The sequence below is a fragment of the Oncorhynchus nerka genome, linkage group LG27 (genome assembly GCF_034236695.1).
Source record: "Oncorhynchus nerka isolate Pitt River linkage group LG27, Oner_Uvic_2.0, whole genome shotgun sequence".
Lineage (NCBI taxonomy): Eukaryota > Metazoa > Chordata > Actinopteri > Salmoniformes > Salmonidae > Oncorhynchus > Oncorhynchus nerka.
Window position 1 is genome coordinate 35,356,563 of NC_088422.1, and position 23,005 is coordinate 35,379,567.

At 41.6% G+C, this 23,005-nt stretch overlaps 1 protein-coding gene across 4 annotated transcripts in view; it reads right to left on the reverse strand.

Moving 5' to 3' along the window:
• Positions 1-23,005, reverse strand: part of LOC115118910 (protein phosphatase Slingshot homolog 1-like) — a 67,930-nt gene that overhangs the window by 37,790 nt on the left and 7,135 nt on the right. For all 4 annotated transcript variants that reach the window (XM_065011611.1, XM_029647639.2, XM_029647638.2 and 1 more), the window contains exon 2: positions 22,746-22,783. Coding sequence is in view for 3 of the 4 variants with exons in the window: in XM_029647639.2 (XP_029503499.1) it covers positions 22,746-22,783 (38 nt within the window). In the remaining variant the exon portion in view is untranslated. The remainder of the gene's footprint in view (positions 1-22,745; positions 22,784-23,005) is intronic.

Consider the following 23,005-nt stretch of genomic DNA (forward strand, 5'->3'; position numbering starts at 1 on the left):
AGGCCTTCACAGGCAAGGATATTGCTGCCAGTAAGATTGCACCTAAATCAACCATTTATCGGATCATCAATAACTTCAAGGACAGCGATTCAATTGTTGTGAAGAAGGCTTCAAGTCGCCCAACAAAGTCCAGCAAGCGCTAGGACCGTCTCCTAAAGTTGATTCAGCTGCGGGATCGGGGCACCACCAGTACAGAGCTTGCTCAGGAATGGCAGCAGGCAGGTGTGAGTGCACCTGCATGCACAGTGAGGCGAAGACTTTTGGAGGATGGCCTGGTGTCAAGAAGGGCAGCAAAGATACCACTTCTATCCAGGAAATACATAAAGGACAGACTGATATTCTGCAAAAGGTACAAGGATTGGACTGCTGAGGACTGGGGTAAAGTCATTTTCTCTGATGAATCCCCTTTGCGATTGTTTGGGGCATCCGGGAAAAAAGCTTGTCCGGAGAAGACAAGGTGAGCGCTACCATCAGTCCTGTGTCATGCCAACAGTAAAGCATCCTGAGACCATTCATGTGTGGGGTTGCTTCTCAGCCAAGGGAGTGGGCTCACTCACAATTTTGACCTAAGAACACAGCCATGAATAAAGAATGGTACCAACACATCCTCCGAGAGCAACTTCTCCCAACCATCCAGGAACAGTTTGGTGACGAACAATGCATTTTCCAGCATGATGGAGCACCTTGCCATAAGGCAAAAGTGATAACTAAGTGGCTCAAAACATCAATATTTTGGGTCCATGGCCAGGAAACTCCCCAGACCTTAATCCCATTGAGAACTTGTGGTCAATCCTCAAGAGGCGGGTGGACAAACAAAACCCCACAAATTCTGACAAACTCCAAGCATTGATTATGTCAGTCAGGATGTGGCCCAGAAGTTAATTGACAGCAGGCCAGGGTGGATTGCAGGTGTCTTGAAAAAGAAGGGTCAACACTGCAAATATTGACTCTTTGCATCGACTTCATGTAATTGTCAATAAAAGCCTTTGACACTTATGAAATGCTTGTAATTATACTTCAGTATTCCATAGTAACATCTGACAAAAATATCTAAGGACACTGAAGCAGCAAACTTTGTGAAAATTAATATGTGTCATTCTCAAAACTTTTGGCCACGACTGTATACACACTATGATGCATAAATAATATTTACAAGTGAAATTTACATATAAACAAAATGTCTGAAAAATACAATTCAAAACAGCAATATTGACATTAGTCTACACTGAGTGTTGAAAACATTAGGAACTCCTGCTGTGGAATGCATTGCCTCTTGTAAAGTCCATGCCCTGACAAATTGAGGCTGTTCTGAGTGCAAAAAGGGGTGCAACTCAATATTAGGAAGGTGTTCCTAATGATGTGTACACTCAGTGTATATTGCTAAGAAAGTGAGAGTAGGGTGACTCCCCTAGCGGATCTTGAACCCAGGCCACCAGAACCAATGACGAACGCCCTAACCATTGTCCCAATAAGGGGTATCTTTACAGCATGTGCTTATTGAGCCATATAGTTAGGTCCTGTCCAGAAGAAACCACAAACCTCTGTAGATACTTGTGTAGATCTGAAACAACTTGATAGGTGTAAGCAATATGGTGAACGCACTTTGAAGTCATTCTCAGCTCTGTTAAAAGTACGCTGAAGAAATTGTTTTATTGATCATATTCTGTGTATGTTTGGTTGAACGTTGATGGAATATTCTATTTACCCACATAAAACTGGACACATGAATGTTCTTGCAACATTCTCATTTAATGTGTCTAGAACATTAATATCTTGTGTTCTGAGAACATAGTAACCCCGTTCTTGGTAAGTTCCATTTGACATTAAAAGAACGGTCTCTTCAAAACATTCCTTGCACATCATGGGAACATTCCTATGAAAACATTAGCTAATGACCTAATGACACTCGAGGGAATGTTCACTAAAGTTGTCGGAACATTTGTTTTTTGCTGGGCATTAATACTAATGCAGCCAGATGGGCCTAGGATACGTTGTACCGGTCTGAACTGCCAGTAATCATCTCCTCTGAATCACCAGGTATTTGCAAGGTGTTTACACTCTGAAGAGGACTCTCCACACAGAGAGGTTGCAGAGGGGGAGTCACTACATGCCAGGTGGGTTATTCATGGCTCCAGGGCTTGCTGCACACACCAGCACAATGGAAGTAAAGCCTCCTTTCAGGGCTGGCTAGCCGATATTGGTGTTTTCCCGCTGACACCACAGAAGGGGTAGGAGGTAGGGGGTATGGAGGGGGACCACCTCAACTAATCAGGTGTCAGTTGGAGAAGATGGATTGTAAGGAAAGGAAACAACGACATCAGCCTGCTCTGTGTGTGTGTGCTGCTTAATAGGCAGCACACACACAAAAACACCTCAAAATCAAAATTCTTAGTATCTGTCCAACAACCACAGGTCCCCAGCCCACAATCCCAAAGTTCACAAACTAAATGCCTTGCTGAGTTGTTTGAATTGCATAAGCCACTCTAGATAAGGGTATTTTCTAAGTAAGCAAACACAGCATGTTGCATCAAGTCAAGACCCGAGTGAAATAACACTTGCCAGACGGGAGTTCTCCTGTATGTGAGATAAAACTGTCTCTCTCGTTTGTGCAACGTTTCAGTAAATGTTCTCCTAGTGAAGACCTCAAACACTTGCCTCATTCTACTACCCTGTTTGTATGTTTGGTGAAATCTTTGGTTGGTACAGTGCCGTTGCTACCTGGATGTTACAGTGTTTATGTTGGCCCGCTACACTAAGGCCTGGTCTTGTCATCCTTATCAAGTCCAGCAGGGTGGGAGCAGCGAGTGCTAATACACCCCCACTCCATTGCAAAACTGCAGTAGTGGTGCCCTACATCAGTGGTTTTGATTCCCAAACTTTTTGTTATGACCAACCTAAACCCATTTCAAATATCTTGTACAATGCCTTCAGAAATTATTTATACTCTTTGACTTATTCCCCCCAAAATTGCGCTACAGCCTGAATTCGAAATAGATTAAATAGGTTTTTTCTCACCCATCTACACACAATACCCTATAACGACAAAGTGAAAACATGTTTAGAAATGTTTGCTAATTTATTGAAAATGAAATACAGAAATATATCAAATGTACATAGATATTACATTTACATAAGAATCACCTTTGGCAGCGATTACGGTTTTGAGTCTTTCTGGGTAAGTTTAAGAGTTTTGCACATCTGGATTGTACAATATTTGCCTATTGTTCTATTCAAAATTCTTCAAACTCTGTCCATTGAGTTGTCAATCTTTACAACCATTTTCAAATCTTGCCATAGATTTTCAAGCAGATATAAGTCGAACTGTAACTCAAATCAAAGGGTATTTGTTACATGTGCTGAATACAACAGGTATTCAACACCTTACAGTGAAATGCTTACTTACAAGTCCTTAACAAACAATGCAGTTCTAAGAAAATGCATTAAAACAGAAAGCGATAGGAATAACAAATAATTAAAGAGCAGCAGTAAATAACAATAGCGGGGCTATATACAGTGTGTACCGGTACAGAGTCAATGTGAGGGGTCACCGGTGTTGCGGTAGTATGTACATGTAGGTAAAGTTATTAAAGTGAATATGCATAGATAATAACAAAGAAGCAGCAGTGTAAAAGAGAGGAGGGAGGGGGGCAATGCAAATAGTCTAGCCATTTTGATTAGATGTCTTATGACTTATACTAGAGGTCGACCGATTAATCGGAATGGCCAATTAATTAGGGCCGATTTTATTTATTTTTTAACCTTTATTTAACTAGGCAAGTCATTTAAGAACACATTCTTATTTTCAATGACGGCCTAGGAACGGTGGGTTAACTGCCTTGTTCAGGGGCAGAACGACAGATTTTCTCCTTGTCAGCTCGTGGGATCCAATCTTGCAACCTTACAGTTAACTAGTCCAACACTATAACCACCTGCCTCTCGTTGAAGAACACAAGGAGACTGCCTGTTACACGAATGCAGTAGAAGCCAAGGTAAGTTGCTAGCTAGCATTAAACTTATCTTATAAAAAACAATCAATCAATCATAATCACTAGTTATAACTACACATGGTTGATGATATTACTAGTTTATCTAGCGTGTCCATATGCAAACAAAAGCGCATTTGCGAAAAAAGCACAATCGTTGGATGACTATACCTAACCATTATCACCAAAGCATTTCTTAAAATCAATACACAGAAGTACAGTGGGGTAAAAAAGTATTTAGTCAGCCACCAATTGTTATCAAGTTCTCCCACTTAAAAAGATGTGAGGCCTGTAATTCTAATCATAGGTACACTTCAACTATGACAGACAAAATGAGAAAAAAAAATCCAGAAAATCACATTGTAGGATTTTTAATGAATTTATTTGCAAATGATGGTGGAAAATAAGTATTTGTTCACCTACAAACAAGCAAGATTTCTGGCTCTCACAGACGTGTAACTTCTTCCTTAAGAGGCTCCTCTGTCCTCCACTCGTTACCTATATTAATGGCACCTGTTTGAACTTGTTATCAGAATAAAAGACACCTGTCCACAAACTCAAACAGTCACACTCCAAACTCCACTATGGCCAAGACCAAAGAGCTGTCAAAGGACACCAGAAACAAAATTGTAGACCTGCACCAGGCTGGAAAGACTGAATCTGCAATAGGTAAGCAGCTTGGTTTGAAGAAATCAACTGTGGGAGCAATTATTAGGAAATGGAAGACATACAAGACCACTGATAATCTCCCTCGATCTGGGGCTCCACGCAAGATCTCACCCCGTGGGGCCAAAATGATAACAAAGAACGGTGAGCAAAAATCCCAGAACCACACAGGGGGACCTATTGAATGACCTGCAGAGAGCTGGGACCAAAGTAACAAAGCCTACCATCAGTAACACACTACGCCGCCAGGGACTCAAATCCTGCAGTGCCAGACGTATCCCCCTGCTTAAGCCAGTACATATCCAGGCCCGTCTGAAGTTTGCTAGAGAGCATTTGGATGATCCAGAAGAAGATTGGGAGAATGTCATATGGTCAGATGAAACCAAAATATAACTTTTTGGTAAAAACTCAACTCGTCGTGTTTGGAGGACAAAGAATACTGAGTTGCATCCAAAGAACACCATACCTACTGTGAAGCATGGGGGTGGAAACATCACGCTTTGGGGCTGTTTTTCTGCAAAGGGACCAGGACGACTGATCTGTGTAAAGGAAAGAATGTATGGGGCTATGTATCGTGAGATTGAGTGAAAACCTCCTTCCATCAGCAGGGGCATTGAAGATGAAACGTGGCTGGGTCTTTCAGCATGACAATGATCCCAAACACACCGCCCGGGCAGCGAAGGAGTGGCTTCGTAAGAAGCATTTCAAGGTCCTGGAGTGGCCTAGCCAGTCTCCAGATCTCAACCCCATAGAAAATCTTTGGAGGGAGTTGAAAGTCTGTGTTGCCCAGCAACAGCCCCAAAACATCACTGCTCTAGAGGAGATCTGCATGGAGGAATGGGCCAAAATACCAGCAACAGTGTGTGAAAACCTTGTGAAGACTTACAGAAAACGTTTGACCTCTGTCATTGCCAACAAAGGGTATATAACAAAGTATTGAGATAAACTTTTGTTATTGACCAAATACTTATTTTCCACCATAATTTGTTAATAAATTCATAAAAAATCCTACAATGTGATTTTCTGGATTTTTTCCCCTCATTTTGTCTGTCATAGTTGAAGTGTACCTATGATGAAAATTACAGGCCTCTCATCTTTTTAAGTGGGAGAACTTGCACAATTGATGGCTGACTAAATACTTTTTTGCCCCACTGTATATATTTTGAAACCTGCAAAAATAGCTAAAAGAACAGCTAAAAGAAATCCAGGTTAGCAGGCAATATTAACCAGGTGAAATTGTGTCAATTCTCTTGCATTCATTGCACGCAGAGTCAGGATATATGCAACAGTTTGGGCAGCCTGGCTCATTGCGAACTAATTTGCCAGAATTTTAAGTAATTATGACATAACATTGAAGTTTGTGCAATGTAACAAGAATATTTAGACTTAGGGATGCCATCCGTTAGATAAAATACCGAACGGTTCCGTATTTTACTGAAATAATAAACGTTTTGTTTTCGAAATGATAGTTTCCGGACTCAACCATATTAATGACCAAAGGCTCGTATTTCTGTGTGTTATGTTATAATTAAGTCTGATTTGATAGAACAGTCTGACTGAGCGATGGTAGGCAGAAGCAGGCTCGTAAGCATTCATTCCAACAGCACTTTCGTGTATTTTGCCAGCAGCTCTTCGCAAGCACAGTACTGTTTATGACTTCAAGCCTATCAGCCTAATGGCTGGTATAACCGGTATGAAATGGCTAGCTAGTTAGCGGGGTGCGCGCTAATAGAGTTTGAAACGTCACTCGCTCTGAGACTTGGAGTAGTTATTCCCTGTGTTCTGCAAGCGCCGCTGCTTCAAGTGTGGCTGTTGTCGATGTGTTCCTGGTTTGAGTCCAGGTAGGGGCGAGGAGAGGGACGGAAGCTATACTGTTAAACTGGCAATACTAAAGTGCCTATAAGAACATTCAATAGTCAAAGGTATATGAAATACAAATGGTACAGAGAGAAAGAGTCCTATAAATACTATATTAACTACAACCTAAAACCTCTTACCTTGGAATATTGAAGTCTCATGTTAAAAGGAACCACCAACTTTCATATGTTCTCATGTTCTGAGAAAGGAACTCAAACATTAGCTTTTTTACATGGCACATATTGCACTTTTACTTCTCCAACACTTTGTTTTTGCATTATTTAAACCAAATTGAACATGTTTCATTATTTTTTTGAGGCTAAATGGATTTTTATTGATGTATTATTAAGTTAAAATAAGTGTTCATTCAGTATTGTTGTAATTGTCATTATTACAAATAAAGAAATAAAATTGGCCGATTAATCGGTATCGGCATTGAAAAATCATAATCGGTCAACCTCTAGCTTATACCTTCTGTAGTTTCTTGCGGTCGGAGGCCAAGCAGTTGCAATACCAGGCAGTGATGCAACCAGTCACGATGCTGGTGCAGCTGTAAAACCGTTTGAGGATCTGAGAACCCATGCTAAATCTTTACAGTCTCCTGAGGGGGAACAGGTTTTGTCGTGCCCTCTTCACAACTGTCTTGGTGTGCTTGGCCCATGTTAGTTTGTTGGTGATGTGGACATCAAGTTACTTGAAGCTCTCAACCTGCTCCACTACAGCCCCGTCGATGAGAATGGGGCGTGCTCGGTTCTCCTTTTTCTGTAGTCCACAATCATCTTCTTTGTCTTGATCACATTGAGGGAGAGGTTGTTGTCCTTGCACCACACGGTCAGGTCTCTGACCTCCTCCCTACAGGCTGTCTCATTGTTGTCGGTGATCAGGCCTACCACTGTTGCGTCATCGGCAAACTTAATGATGGTGTTGGAGTCGTTCCTAGCCGTGCAGTCATGAGTGAACAGGGAATACAGGAGGGGACTGAGCACGCACCCCTGAGAGGCCCCCGTGTGAGGATCTGCGTGGTGGATGTGTAGTTACCTACCCTTACCACCTGGGAGCGGCCCGTCAGGAAGTCCAGGATCCAGTTGCAGAGGGAGGTGTTTAGTCCCAGGGTTCTTAGCTTAGTGATGAGCTATGAGGGCACTATGGTGTTGAACGCTGAGCTGTAGTCAATGAATAGCATTCTCACATAAGTGTTCCCTTTGTCCAGGTGTGAAAGGGCAGTGTGGAGAGCAATACAGATTGCATCATATGTGGATCTGTTGGGGCGGTACGCAAATTGGAGTGGGTCTAGGGTTTCTGGGATAATGGTGTTGATGTGAGCCATGATCAGCCTTTCAAAGCATTTCATGGCTACAGATGTGAGTGCTACGGGTCGGTAGTCATTTAGGCAGGTTACCTTAGTGTTCTTGGGCACAGGGACTATGGTGGTCTGCTTGAAACATGTTGGTATTACAGACTCAGACAGGGAGAGGTTGAAAATGTCAGTGAAGACACTTACCAGTTGGTCTTACTCACATCGGCTGCGGACAGTGTGATCACACAGCTGTCTGGAACAGCTGATGCTCTCATGCATGTTTCAGTGTTACTTGCCTCGACGCGAGCATGGAAGTTATTTAGCTCGTCTGGTAGGCTCGTGTCACTGGGCAGCTCTCGGCTGTACTTCCCTTTGTAGTCCGTAATAGTTTGCAAGCCCTGCCACATCTGATGAGCGTCGAAGCCGGTGTAGTACGATTCGATCTTAGTCCTGTATTGACGCTTTGCCGGTTTGATGCTTCGTTGGCGGGCATAGAGGGATCTCTTATAAGCATCCGGGTTAGAGTCCCACTCCTTGAAAGCGGCAGCTCTACCCTTTAGCTTAGTGCAAATGTTGCCTGTAATCCATGGCTTCTGGTTGGGGTATGTACGTACAGTCACTGTGGGGACGACGTCATTGATGCACTTATTGATGAAGTAAGTGACTGATGTGGTGCACTCCTCAAAGCCATCGAAAGAATCACGGAACATATTCCAGTCTGTGCTAGCAAAACAGTCCTGTAGTTTAGCATCTGCTTCATCTGACCACTTTTTTTTATAGACTGAGTCACTGGTGCTTCCTGCCCATATTTTTGCTCATAAGCAAGAATCAGGAGGATAGAATTGTGGTCAGATTTGCCAAATGGAGGGCGAGGGAGAGCTTTGTACGCATCTCTGTGTGTGGAGTAAAGGTGGTCTAGAGTTTTCCCCTTCTGGTTGCACATTTATGCTGACAGAAATTAGGTAAAACTGAATTAAGTTTTCCTGCATTAAAGTCCATGGCCACTAGGAGCGCCACCTCTGGATGAGTGCTTTCCTGTTTGATTATGGCTGTATACGGCTCATTGAGTGGGGTTTTAGTGCCAGCTTTGGTCTGCTGTGGTAGGTAGACAGCTACGAAAAACACAGATGAAAACTCTCTAGGTAGATAGTGTGGTCTACAGCTTATCATGAGATACTCTACCTCAGGTGAGCAAAACCTTGAGACTTCCTTAGATATCGTGCACCAGCTGTTTACAAATATGCATAGGCCCCCGCTCCGTGTCTTTCCAGAGGATGCTATTCTATCCTGCCGATAGAGTGTATAGCCCATCAGCTATACAGAGCGGGGGGCCTATGCATATTTGTAAACAGCTGGTGCACGATATCTGGCGGCAGGGTAGCCTAGTGGTTAGAGTGTGTGACTAGTAACCGGAACGTTGCGAGTTCAAACCCCCGAGCTGACAAGGTACAAGTCTGTCGTTCTGCCCCTGAACAGGCAGTTAACCCACTGTTCCTAGGCCGTTATTGAAAATAAGAATTTGTTCTTAACTGACTTGCCTGGTTAAATAAAGGTAAAACAAACAAACAATTCATGTCGTCGTTCAGCCACAACTCAGTGAAACATAAGATATTACAGTGTTTAATGTCCCGTTGGTAGGATATACGTGCTTTCAGTTCATCCCATTTATTTTCCAGCGATTTAATGTTAGCTAACAGTACTGATGGCAGATCAGCCAGATAAGCCACTCGTCGCCTGATCTTCACAAGGCACCGCAATCTCTTTCCACAAAATCTCAGTTTCTTTCTCCAGCGAATGACAGGGATGAGGGCCTGTTCGGGTGTTTGGAGTATATCCTTCCGTCCGACAAATTAATTTGTCGGACGGGAAGGATATAAAATTCTTCATCCAATTCGAGGTGAGTAATTGCTGTTCTGATGTCCACAAGCTCTTTTCGGTCATAAGAGACAGTAGCAGCAACACTATGTACGAAATAAGTTACAAACAATGCGAAAAAACAAACAAAATAGCACAATTGGTTATCCCCTCCGCCGCCCTCATAATTTCAACTCGGCCACTCAGGAAAATTCACTATCTTCTTGGTAAGCAACTCCGGTGTAGATTTGGCCATCTGTTTTAGGTTATCGGCCTGCCGAAAGGTGAATTAATCTCCCGGTATCTGGACGAAAGCACACTGAACCAGGTTTTCCTCTAGGACTTTGCCTGTGCTTAGCTCCATTGTGTTTTGTTTTGATTCTGAAAACTCCCCAGTCCTTAACAATTACAAGCATTACCATAACATGATGTAACCACCACTATGCTTGAAAATATGGAGATTGATACTCAGTAATGTGTTGTATTGGATTTGCCCCAAACATAACACTATGTATTCAGGACAAAAAGTGTATTGCTTTGCCACATTATTTGCAGTATTACTTTAGTGCCTTGTTGCAAACAGGATGCATGTCTTGGAATACATTGATTCTTTACAGGATTCCTTCTTTTCAGTCTGTCAATTGGATTAGTATTGTGGACAAAGTTTTTCTCCTAACACAGCCATTAAACTCTGTAATTGTTTTAAAGTCACCATTGGCCTCATGGCGAAATCCCAGAGTAGCTTCATTCCACTCCGGCAACTGATTTAGGAAGGTACGCCTGTATCTTTCTAGTGACTCGATGTAGTGATACACCATCCAAAATGCTAAAAAAAACTCACCATGCTATAAGGGACATTCAAATGTCTGCTTTTTTTACCATCTACCAATAGGTTCCCTTCTTTGGAAGGTATTGGAAAACCTCCTTGGTCTTTGTGGTTGAATCTGTGTTGGAATTTCACTACTCTACTGAGGGACCTTACAGATCATTGTATGTGTCGGGTACAGAGATGAGGTAGTCATTCAAAAAACAAGTTAAAAGTGAGTCCATAAAACTTGTGTGACTTCTTAAGCAAAATGGGCAGTGAATACTTTCTAAAGGCATTGTAGGAGTTGTGGCCCATCAAAGACACAACATCATGTTCTAACTACAATGCCAAGCCCAAGAGGGAATGGCCACAACCCACCGTTTGTTTGTTAAAGACTGTGAAACATGGACACTTCACAAAGATTCTGTTGGGTCCCTTCTAGGATGCTTCAGACATAGAACCGACACAAAGATGCCAGGAACATAGATGACCAGATGTTTTATGTAAAACATGTTCACAGGTCAGGTGGTGGATTGAGTCGTAAAATAAAATATTTCATGTCTCCACCTGCCTAATAAAACTCAATACATTGCATTAACCATTACATAAGCAGAGGGTTTTTTGGCAGTTAAAGACATGCTCCGGTACTTTGGCGGCTAGAAAGTTTTTATTTTTATTTTTAACCTCCCGCTTTGGGCTGGATGTGTCAATGTGCAGTTCATACATAGTCTATGAGCAGAATTACTTTCTTACCTAAATTAGCCATGAAATCACTAGTTTAAAAGTGACTGTTTTCTGGAAGCCATTTTCCCTACATTTATCCCCATGTGGGCCAGCTTCCTAGCAATTCGAGTTTCAGCCATGGAGCTCCAGTCCCTCACCATTTGAGTGACAGCTAGCAAGACGCACACACAGTAGAGCGAGAGAGAGAATGACGTGTGCACACATCTGCACATTTGTGAGGTAGAACGCAATTTTCGGGGACCACTTTGACTCATAGGTGCTACTTTCAGAACTACTGGTTAAAAAGTACAGTGCCTTTGGAAAATATTCAGACCCCTTGACTTTTTCCACATTTTGTTTTCACGTTACAGCCTCATTGTATAATTTATTAAACAGTTTTTTCCCCCTCAATCTTCACACAACACCCCATAATGACAAAGCAAAAACAGGTTTTAATATATAAGTATTCAGTATTCATTTACATAAGTATTCAGACCCTTTACTCAGTACTTTGTTGAAGTTCTTTGACAGTGAATCCAGCCTTGGGTATGACACTACAAGCTTGGCACACCTGTATTTGGAGAGTTTCTCCCATTCTCTGCAGATCCTCAGGTTGGATGGGGAGCGTTGCTGCACAGCTATTTTCAGGTCTCTCCAGAGATGTTCGGTCGGGCTCAAGTCCGGACTCTGGCCGAGCCACTTAACCTCTTCCCTCTACCCTCTACTTTTTTGAACATTCTGTTAAAAATCGCGCAACATTTCAGCGCCCTGCTACTCATGCCAGGAATATAGTATATGCATTTGCTTAGTCTGTGTGGATAGAAAACACTCAGACGTTTATAAAACTGGTTAAATCACTGCTGTGGCTTTACCAGAACGGCATTTACATCGAAAAGCACAGGAAAAACTGATCACTGAAAATGGAAAAATATATTGCTGCGCTACTTGAACCCATTGATAAAGGTGAACCACAATTAATTGACTGAGGTTGCAGTACCTACAGCTTCCACACGGTGTCTAGAGTCTTGTCATTTCCCTACGAGTTTTTTCTTGGTCAAACACATGCAAGGCAGCGCATTTCTTCAGGTCTAGGACCGGATATTTTGGTTGAGTTTCTAGCCGGACATTTTTCCAGACGGACAGCTAATGATTTTTACATCAATTTCGAGTCTCATTGCAAAAGGTCTGAATACTTATGTAAATAAGGTATTTCTGAAGAAGAAAAAAAAGTGCAAAAGTTTCTAAAAACCTGTTTTTGTTTTGTCATTATGGGGCATTGTGTGTAGATAGCTGAATAATTGTTTTTATTTAATCCATTTTATAATAAGGCTGCAATGTAACAAAATGTGGAAAAAGTCAAGGGGTCTGAATACCTTCTGAAAGCACTGTATACAAAAGTACCAGAGAATATCTTTAAGCTGTGTAATATAGTGTATTATGTCCCATACTGAACCGATGAGACCTGGAGGCAAGACAGGCCTTAACTCATATCACACCGATGTCATTCCTGAGTATGTGCATCACTTTGAGTGCCAAAATTGAAAATTGCATAACCAGTCATTTCAGCAAGACATGACACCCACCATCTAAGATATATCTGAAATCATTCTGTAGTTAGAAACATAAGATTAGTATTCATACAACATTCTTTGTTGAGATATAATTTAATTTCTGAGAAACTAAGTAAATTGATTGCACCCAAATTGGCCATTTTTATTTATAGGATTCATATGAATATTCAATACATATAGTACAGGGGTTCCCAAACTCTTTTGGCCAACAACCCCATTTTAACATTGGGGTTGTTGTCTGCAGCATTCGGTCACCCATGACAGACGGAGCGCCATCTGTGCAAAAGCCCACCATTCGATCCCATATAGAATCAGTTTTTCGTCAATATAGCCACACAGCACAGTGAACATCCCATATGCCGATTCATACTTGGGAATAGTGAGACAGAACAATATGTCCTCGCGAATAGCATCCCCCGACATGTATTGCGAACAAAAGTCAATGCATCTCAGCCCTCACAGCTAACGTCCATTTGAAGAGCATATGCTGGAGAGTTTGAGTTGTTCAGTCAGAGTTTCCTCTTGATTGCTAGCAATAGCAGAAATTCTTAGTTCAACAGTATTGATGTGAGTTTCTGTGCCTCTGCATCCCCATACATTGTTTTCACCATATCAATTGCAGCAGGTAATATAAAAGATTCTGCAATAGTGCGTGGTTTCATAAAAAATATTTAGAAAATCTCAGGATTTTGGAAATATTCCACGACCCCATTTTCATATCAGGCAACCCAACATGGGGTCACGACCCCTAATTTGCAGACCGATGATATAGTACCTAACATCTAACTTTTTTCTAACAACGAGTAAAACATGGTAAGAAATGGTTAAAAGCCACCCACGGAACCCCACCCACACCAATCCCAACAAGTACGCATTATCAGTTCTCTATGCCTGACAAGTGGTATGGAGCTGTGGCGGTCATTACATTTTGTCAGACGGTTATTGTCATGGAAAAGTCTGCCAGTCTCACAGTATTTGACTGTTATTTAACATAAACAAGTTTAGCATCTCCATGCCTCCAAGCATACAAGCTGCATTCAAGCCGCTGATGTGCACCTTTGGAACATGTACATTTAAAAAGTCTAATAAATCTATTTAATATACGCAATCACAAATCCATGATTTATTTTAGTCAGGTCTAAAGAAACATTATGATATGAATAACATGTATTTTGAGTTGGCCTACTGTATGTTATCTGGCTATGCTCCATGCCATAGGCTTGTTCATTTAGCTTACAAGATATGCTTATAAATCCCATGCCATTATTTTATATTATATGGTTTTATAGTAAGAAGAATTGAATAAAATTGAAAATTATATTTTTCCCATTCCGAAGCAAGTGGGCTGTATGAATTGGCTGAGCGCAAAAGTGAACATTTGAAACAGGTCCTATACGCTAGATTTGGAGTTACTTAGCAACTTCAGTTGTGAATGATACAAACCTTAGAATGTCTTATAAATCAGAACATATTTGGGCTGCATGATTGCTATAGACTATTGATGATTTGAGAAAGTCGAGAGAGAAAATGCTCGCACTCCATTCCTTGCCTCAGGCTGAACAGCTGTTCTCTCAACAAGCGATCATATTTTCACCCATCAGACTATTCTCAATGTAATCTCATCTTTACTAATTATGTCAAATTAGTTTAGATTTAGAATGGCCCATTATTAAATGGACAGGAACAAAGGCATGGGAAAAAAATATGTGATCAATATGCACTCAAATAGCAAATGAAGGCCGCGCTTTCCCGCCTGTCCGTTTTTCAATGAAACCGGAGAGGCAACATCAGTTGTGAGAAATAAATACAACACTTATTTCGTTTCACACTTTTGAGGAGCATGCTCTCGCTATGCGACAGGTGATATTTTGCCCAAATGCATGCGCTCCTCAACCCTATGCATACACTCCTCAACCCTATTCCTGCAGCTACCCAAAGCTTCATTTGAAATCTGTGAAACCCATAGATTAGGGTCATGAATTTATTTAAATTGATTGATTTCCTTATATGAACTCAAACTCAGTAAAATCTTTTAAATTGCTGCATGCTGCGTTTATATTTTTGTTCAGTGTAGTTCCATCTCGCACTCAGTGTTCAGTCTGTTTGATAGTTTCCAGGTCTGAGATGGTTTGTCACTAATGGGGGGTGAGGGCTAATAAACCAGTGGGACAGACAGGAGGCGGAACTTCACAGCAGAATCAGATTGTTTTGCCTCCATGCCCTCATGCAGTAAACAGTAAATCTCCCTGTGATGAATGACCAAGATTATTGATCTGTGGATCCAGAGAGCCACATCTCTCACTATGTATGACGGGTGACGGCCTCCACTCCTCCACGCTCCCCCCTTTGTTAAGGGGCACAGTAGAGCAGGAAGCTATGGCCTTCTTTCAGGCATCCTGTTTTCAGCTAAAACAAAAAATTAACTAATGTCTGACACACATGCACAAGAATTGAGGACAAAAAAGTAAGATGTCCCTGATCAGTTTCACCTGTCCTCCTTACTGTCTCCACCCCCTCCAGGTGTCACTTGTTTTCCCCAGTGTATTTATCCCTGTGTTTCCTGTCTCTTTGTGCCAGTTCGTCTTGTATATTTCCAAGTCAACCAGCGTTTTTCCCGTTCTCCTGCTTTTTGCATTTTCCTTTTTCTAGTCCTCCCTGTTTTGACCCTTGCCTGTTTCTGGACTTTGTACCCGCCTGCCTGACCATTCTGCCTGCCTGACCAGATCCTGTCTGCCACTCTGATCTGGGTTTGACCTTTTTGCCTGTCCACGACCGGGGGGGGGGGGGGGTCAATGCAAATAGTCTGGGTAGCCATTTGATTAGGTGTTCATGAAGTCTTATGGCTTGGAAGCTGTTTAGAAGCCTTTTGGACCTAGACTTGGCTCTCCGGTACCGCTTACCATGCAGTAACAGAAAGAACAGTCTATGACTAGGGTGGCTAGAGTCTTTAACAATTTTTAGGGCCTTCCTCTGACACCACCTGGTATAAAAGTATTGGGTGGCAGGAAGCTTGGGCCCAGTGATGTACTGGGTCATACACACTACTCTCTGTAGTGCCTTGTGGTCGGAGGCCGAGCAGTTGTCATACCAGGCAGTAATGCAACGAGTCAGGATGCTCTTGATGGTACAGCTGTAGAATTTTTTTCAGGATCTGAGGACCCATGCCAAATCTTTTCAGTCTCCTGAGGGGGAATAGGCATTATCGTGCCCTCTTCAGTTAAACATCCGATTCTACATTCATATAAAATCTGTCAAATTAAGTAATCTAGGTTCGTGGTGCATCTTGCCCTTCACACCCAATCAGAACTAGAAACTCTGATTACTTCACAAGGGGAAAACAACTTTGGTTTAGTGACACACATTGTTTAAATGGTTCTCACTAGGCTACATCCTTTCAGTGAGTTTTTGATTGAAATAAAGACATGGAAATTGACTGCTCAAACCAATAAATGTTCAAGATCCAGTCTCTTCTGTAATGAATAAACCCTGCAACTCCAACAAGAGTTAATTTGTGACTTCCTTTGTCAGTCAGATGCGAACAAAGATGGGACATAATACAAACATACCTGACTAATATGTCTGAGCCTGAGATCAAAGGAAAAGCCAACGGCTATTTTTCAGAGTCTGTTTGGGGTATCAACTCTCAGTTACCTTCTCCTTTATAAACGGTCTCACATGACCATTGAAACTGAGATATTGCTAGCAGTGGTGAGGTGTGGTGTGCTGCCTTGAAATGACTGCAGGCAAGTCTGACCTGTGACCCATGACTTACAAGGTGACCATATACTGTATGAACTAATATAGCAGATTTCCTAAATAGTGGATAGAGGACATCAATTTGAAGAGTCAGTGGTTCTCCCAATCCAGAAGGGTACAACATGGGTAGTGCAGGCTTCACTGGACACATCAGAACTGAGCACAGCTCCCCAAACAGATCCAACTTTAGTGAAGCTTCTTAAAGAATACATTCAGAACAAAAGAACAACTTTTAACTTCAGAGATAAAAAAATAAATGTGTCTGCCTTGGTGGTAGTGATGATCCATATTCCAGGTTTAGGAGGAATAGATCCATAATTCCATGTTTGACAATAATATTTGGGACACTTTTAAAGTCTCAACGGCAGAAGCTCTTACCTTCAATGTTTTTAATAGAAAGAATAATAAAGCTAAAAAAAGTAACAACGCATATATACTATTTCATCAGTCTATCCATCATTGAGCTTTTCTCTCTTAACCAGCCCCGGAGACTCAGCTTTACAAGCTCAATGCAGGATTCCGCTTTAAAGGCTCAACGCCTTCTGCCTGTAATCGTCTCAACCACATGTCATCCCCAAGTTCTGACATGATTCAGTCACTCGGTCCTGTAATACCTGAAAGAAACACTCATCTCTTATCCATATTACTACAGTGAACTGATAGACAAAGACAAAGCCTTAAAAGGCCCCCAGAGGAAGTTGATGCCACTATTTAAATCTAATTTCCTGTCCTAGAGGAAATGCATGTTATACAGTACCAGTCAAAAGTTTGGACACCAACTCATTCAAGGGTTTTTCTTTATTTTACTATTTTCTACATTGTATTATAATAGCGAAGACATCAAAACTATGAAATAACACATATGGAGTCATGTAGTAACCCCCAAAAATTGTTAAACAAATCAAAATATATTTTATATTTGAGATTCTTCAAAGTAGTCACCCTTTGCCTGGATGACAGCTTTGTACAATCTTGAAATTATCTCAACAAGCTTCATGAGGTAGTCATCTGGAATGCTTTTCCAACAGTCTGAAGGAGTTACAACATATGCTGAGCACTTGTTGGCTGCTTTCCCTTCACTCTGCTGTCCAACTCATCTCAATTGAGTTGAGGTCGGTGATTGTGGAGGCCAGGTCATCTGATGCAGCACTCCATCATTCTCCTTCTTGGTAGAATAGCCCTTACACCGCCTGTTGGTGTGTTTTGGATCATTGTCTAGCTGAAAAACAAAATGATAGTCCCACTAAGTGCAAACCAGACGGGATGGTGTATCTCTCCAGAATGCTGTGGTAGCCATGCTGGTTAAGTGTGCCTTGAATTCTAAATAAATCACTGACAGTGTCACCATCAAAGCACCCCCAAATCATTACACCTCATCCTCCATGCTTCACAGTGGGAACCACACATGCGGAGATCATCCGTTCACCTACTCTGTGTCTCACAAAGACACGGCGGTTGGAACCAAAAATCTCAAATTTAGACTCATTAGACCAAAGGACAGATTTCCACCGGTCTAATGTCCATTACTCATGTTTGTTGGACCAAGCAAGCCTCTTTTTCTTATTGGTGTCCTTTAGTAGTGGTTTCTTTGCAGCAATTTGACCATGAAGGCCTGATTCACGCAATCTCCTCTGAACAGTTGATGTGGAGATATGTGTTACCTGAACTCTTAATTATTTTGGCTGCAATCTTAGGTGCAGTTAATTGACGATTTCTGAGGATGGTAGTCTGAATGAACTTATTCTCTGCAGCAGAGGAAACTCTGAGTCTTCCTTTCCTGTGGCGGTCCTCATGAGAGCCAGTTTCATCATAGCGCTTGATGGTTTTTGCGACTGCACTTGAAGAAAGTTCTTGAAATGTTCCGCATTGACTGACCTTCATGTCTTAAAGTAATGATGGACTGTCGTTTCTCTTTGCTTATTTTAAACAGCTCTTATACCGTGTCAGTGTGAAAAGTAGGGAATTAGCTGGGGAAACGGACAGATGGTTACATTGATATACTGACTAATAAAAAAATCATATTGTGCTGAAGAAATGTCAGAATATCAGTCTTCAATCGTTTGGCAGCTAGTTTCATCGTTTGATTCAGATCTAGTGTGATTAAGGCAAAAATAGTAGTCAAACTTAGTGATCTAGCCAGCTAGCTAGCATAGGATAACCAACTTTTGGCTAGCTCTGCTAGTTAATGGTACAATGGTACATCATCAAATTTGTACCCCCCTTCCCCAGTGAAAGTTGCACCCCTGTATTATAGGAAAAGACACCATATTCACACGGATTTACACAAAGTGGGCAGTTCGGATTTTGTCGCTTCAAGACAAAATACAGTGCATTCAGAAAGTATTCAGACCCCATTTTGTTACGTTACAGCCTTATTCTCAAATGGATTAAATAAGAATGTTCCTCATACAATACCCTATAATGACAAGGCGAAAACAAGTTTAGACATTTTTGCAAATGTATTAAAAATAACAGAAATACCTCATTTACATAAGTATTCAGACCCTTTACTAAGAGAATAAGAGAATCAAAATCGAGCTCAGGTGCATCCTGTTTCCATTGAACATCCCTGAAATGTTTCTACAACTTCAATTCAATTGATTGGACATGATTTGGAAAGGCACACACCTGTCTATATAAGGTCCCACAGTTGACAGTGCATGTCAGAGCAAAAACCAAGCCATGAGGTCAAGGAATTGTCCGTAGAGCTCAGAGACAGGATTGTGTCAATTCATAGATCTGGGGGAGGGGAACCAAAACATTTATGCACCATTGACGGTCCCCAAGAACACAGTGTCCTCCATCATTCTTAAATGGAAGAAGTTTGGAACCACCAAGACTCTTCCTAGAGCTGACTGCCCGGCCAAACTGAGCAATAGGGGGAGAAGGACCTTGGTCAGAGAAGTGACCAAGAACCCAATGGTCACTCTGTCAGAGCTTCAGAGTTCCTCTGTGGAGATGGGAGAACATTCCAGAAGGATAACCATCTCTGCAGCACTCCACCAATCAGGCCTTTATGGTAGAGTGGCCAGACGGAAGCCACTCCTCACTAAAAGGCACATGACAGTTCGGTTGGAGTTTGCCAAAAAGCACCTAAAGGACTCTCAGACCATGACAAACAAGATTATCTGGCCTGAATGCCAAGCGTCACATCTGTAGGAAGCACCGCTCATCACCTGGCCAATACCATTCCTACGGTGAAGCATCGTGGTTGCAGCATCATCCTTTGGGGATGTTTTTCAGTGGCAGGGACTAAGAGACTGGCCAGGATCGAGGGAAAGATGAAAAGAGCAAAGTACAGAGAGATCCTTGATGAAAACCTGCTCCAGAGCGAGCAGGACCTCAGACTGGGGCGAAGGTTCACCTTGAACAGGACAATGACATTAAAAACACAGCCAAGACAACGCAGGAGTGGGCTTCGGGACAAGTCTCTGAATGTCCTTGAGTGGCCCAGCCAGAGCCTGGACTTGAAACCGATCTAACATCTCTGGAGAGACCTGAAAATAGCTGTGCAGTGATGCTCACCATCCAACCTGACTGAACTTGAGAGGATCTGCAAAGAAGAATGGAATAAATTCCCCAAATACAGGTGTGCCAAGCTTGTAGCATCCAAGAAGATTTGAGGCTGTAGAACTGCCAAACGTCAACAAAGTACTGAGTAAAGGCTGATATCAGTTTTTTTTAAATATAAATTTGCAAACATTTATAAAAACCTGTTTTTGCGTTGTCATTATGTGATATTCTGTGTAGATTGATTGAGGAAAAATAATTTAATCAATCCACAAAATGTGGAAAAGGTCAAGGGTTCTGAATACTTTCTAAATGCACTGTATATCATACTTTGACTAAAACAATGACTTATTGACTTATTGGTCGTCTTTCAGCTTGAAAATGTAGATTTCTACTGGTGTTGGCGTTTTAAAGGTCCATTGCAGCCGTTTTTCTCTCAATATCAAATAATTTCCGGGTAACAGTGAAGTATATTACTGAGATATTTTCAATTAAAATGGTCAAAAAGAAACAAAAATAGCTTCTTAGCAAAGAGCTATTTCTCAAGCAAGAATTTAGCTAGGACTGTCTGGGAGTGGTAGACTGAAAATGAGCGGTTATTGGCAGACATTTGGAACTCTTTCTTATTGGTATATTAACTAATTCACCTTCTGGTGATGTCACCAGGCAGGCCAAAATTCCAAAACAGGCTGAAATTTCAGCTGTTCTTTTCAAACAGCTCTTACACTAAAAGTACATTTTCATAATTTTCACAATTTCACAGTATTATTCCAACCTCTGTGTGGAAATATATATAAAACACAGGTAAATCACGTTATTTACTGCACTGGGCCTTTAAGCACCTGTTGCAACAATGACTAGCAAAAAAGGGAAGACAATATTTTGTCTAATTGTCTATTAGAGATAGGTGACTACCCTGTATAGACAGTCAACATTTCTTAATCATTTCTACAGTGGTGACCAGAGGTGAAAGAACATTTCATTTCTTACCGGTAGTGACACCCAGGTGAGCGTTTTTTTTATACTACAAAAACTACAGGGTAGCCTACTCTGGTGACACTGACAAACAGATCAATAAAAACGATGTTGTCTGATACATATAATTGGTCTACGAAAAGGGGAGACACAAATACAATATGACATCCATTTAACCTGGAGGAGGAAATGATTGTCCAAAAACAAACTAAAGTGGCACTGACCCAATGACAAAGACAGTGAATATGCACACTCACCGGGGATATTTCCGATGTTCTCCTCTAGTGCCAATATGATAGGCTACCGTTCGCTCAATTAAACAAAAAAATGTTGATAACTGAAAGACAGATTGGGGTATTTATATTGTAATCTCTTTACAACAGTTTTTCCCTTATTTTATTTTTAAATATTGCAATATGACTGGCTGGGTCTCTGCTTTTCACTGACAGTCGCTACTCAACAATCATCTATTTGGTATTTGCAACGCGCGCTGCTCAAATTGCGGGCCCTTTTAGATTGTAGGCTATGCGATAAAAACGTGTTTTTAAGTAAGCAGCTAATGAGCCTCTGTGGCCAAATCCTGCTTTCTGGTGTAGTAGCCTATTTTGAATGATTTTATGTATTTCTGTATAGACAGGAGTACGCTAATTAGGCTATATAATTTTGGCAATTCAATTCACTTGAGGGAAAACTTAGCGTCCCCTAGCCTTATAGACAAGCCGCCTTTGTCTCTTAATGTGGCATAAACACAGCCATGACGTTTTCATCCGATTGTCAAACAATCACTCTTAACAAAAGGCGCCCCTGTAGGCTATCCGCGCACATTCGTCCACTCACAAAATAATTTCAGCATCCAAACCCCAACAGTGCAATGTGCACCCACAATTTGATGAATGGAAAGAGACATATGTTACAAAACACCTATGTGCATTGTAATGACATTCTGCGATTGTCAATAGGCCTACACTTGTAGCCCGAAATTATTAATCCACTGTTGTCCGCGCGTGCCTCGGTCTCGGCCACTCATCTCCGCCTTGCCAACGAGCGTCTCAGCCACTTCTCCACCTTGACAAAATGTAAGTGTTCTCCTCAAACCACAACGCAATTTGGAGCGTATACCACCCGGTTTCCAGTCAATTAGCAAATTATTCATGAGGCTGACATGCTGTAATGTTAAATTATTTTATTTAACTAGGCAAGTCAGTTAAGAACAAATTCTTATTTTCAATGGCGGCCTAGGAACAGTGGGTTAATTGCCTTGTTCAGGGGCAGAACGACCTTGTCAGCTTGGGGATTCGATCTTGCAACCACTAGGCTACGCTATCGCTCCTAATAATGCTGTAATAGCCTATATTTTGAGGGGCCGTGTTGTATTAATTATGATAGGCTCACGTTTTACCGGTACAGGTACGCCCACTATTTATTTTGCCGGGACACCATACCAGACAGTACCGCCTTACTTTTACCCCTGGTGGTGGCTGTCATTGAGAGGGACCAGACCAGATATACAGTATCTCCAAACTCTACACAAACCCAGAGGTAAGGCATCAGTTGATCTGGAACGCTTACCCCACACCTCCACCCACAAACGCAAATCACAAAAAAGTCCTCCTATTACTCTCCATTTGGCATAATATGTAGCTGTAGCATGCTTCCCCATGCAAAATAATGGATAGAAAGGAGCAGCAGCTCTGAGCTACCCTAGCAAGACCATCTTTAGTACTGTAAGTACTAAGAACACTTACCTCTGATTTAGCCGGCGCTCATCATCACTCCCAAAGTCCTGTAAACCAAGAAAAGGCAGAGCAAAAATAAGCAAAAGTTACAAATCTGATACTACAAGACATTGAAGCTCTACAGTGCAGCCATTAGTATCAGATGGACATTAATCTATCCACAATTCAGAGTACATGTTTTGCCTCATAATAAGCTCTGATAGGTAGGTTACTATTCTACAGAGGGATATAATGAGGGGAACCTAATTCTCATTACTTACAACTCATTG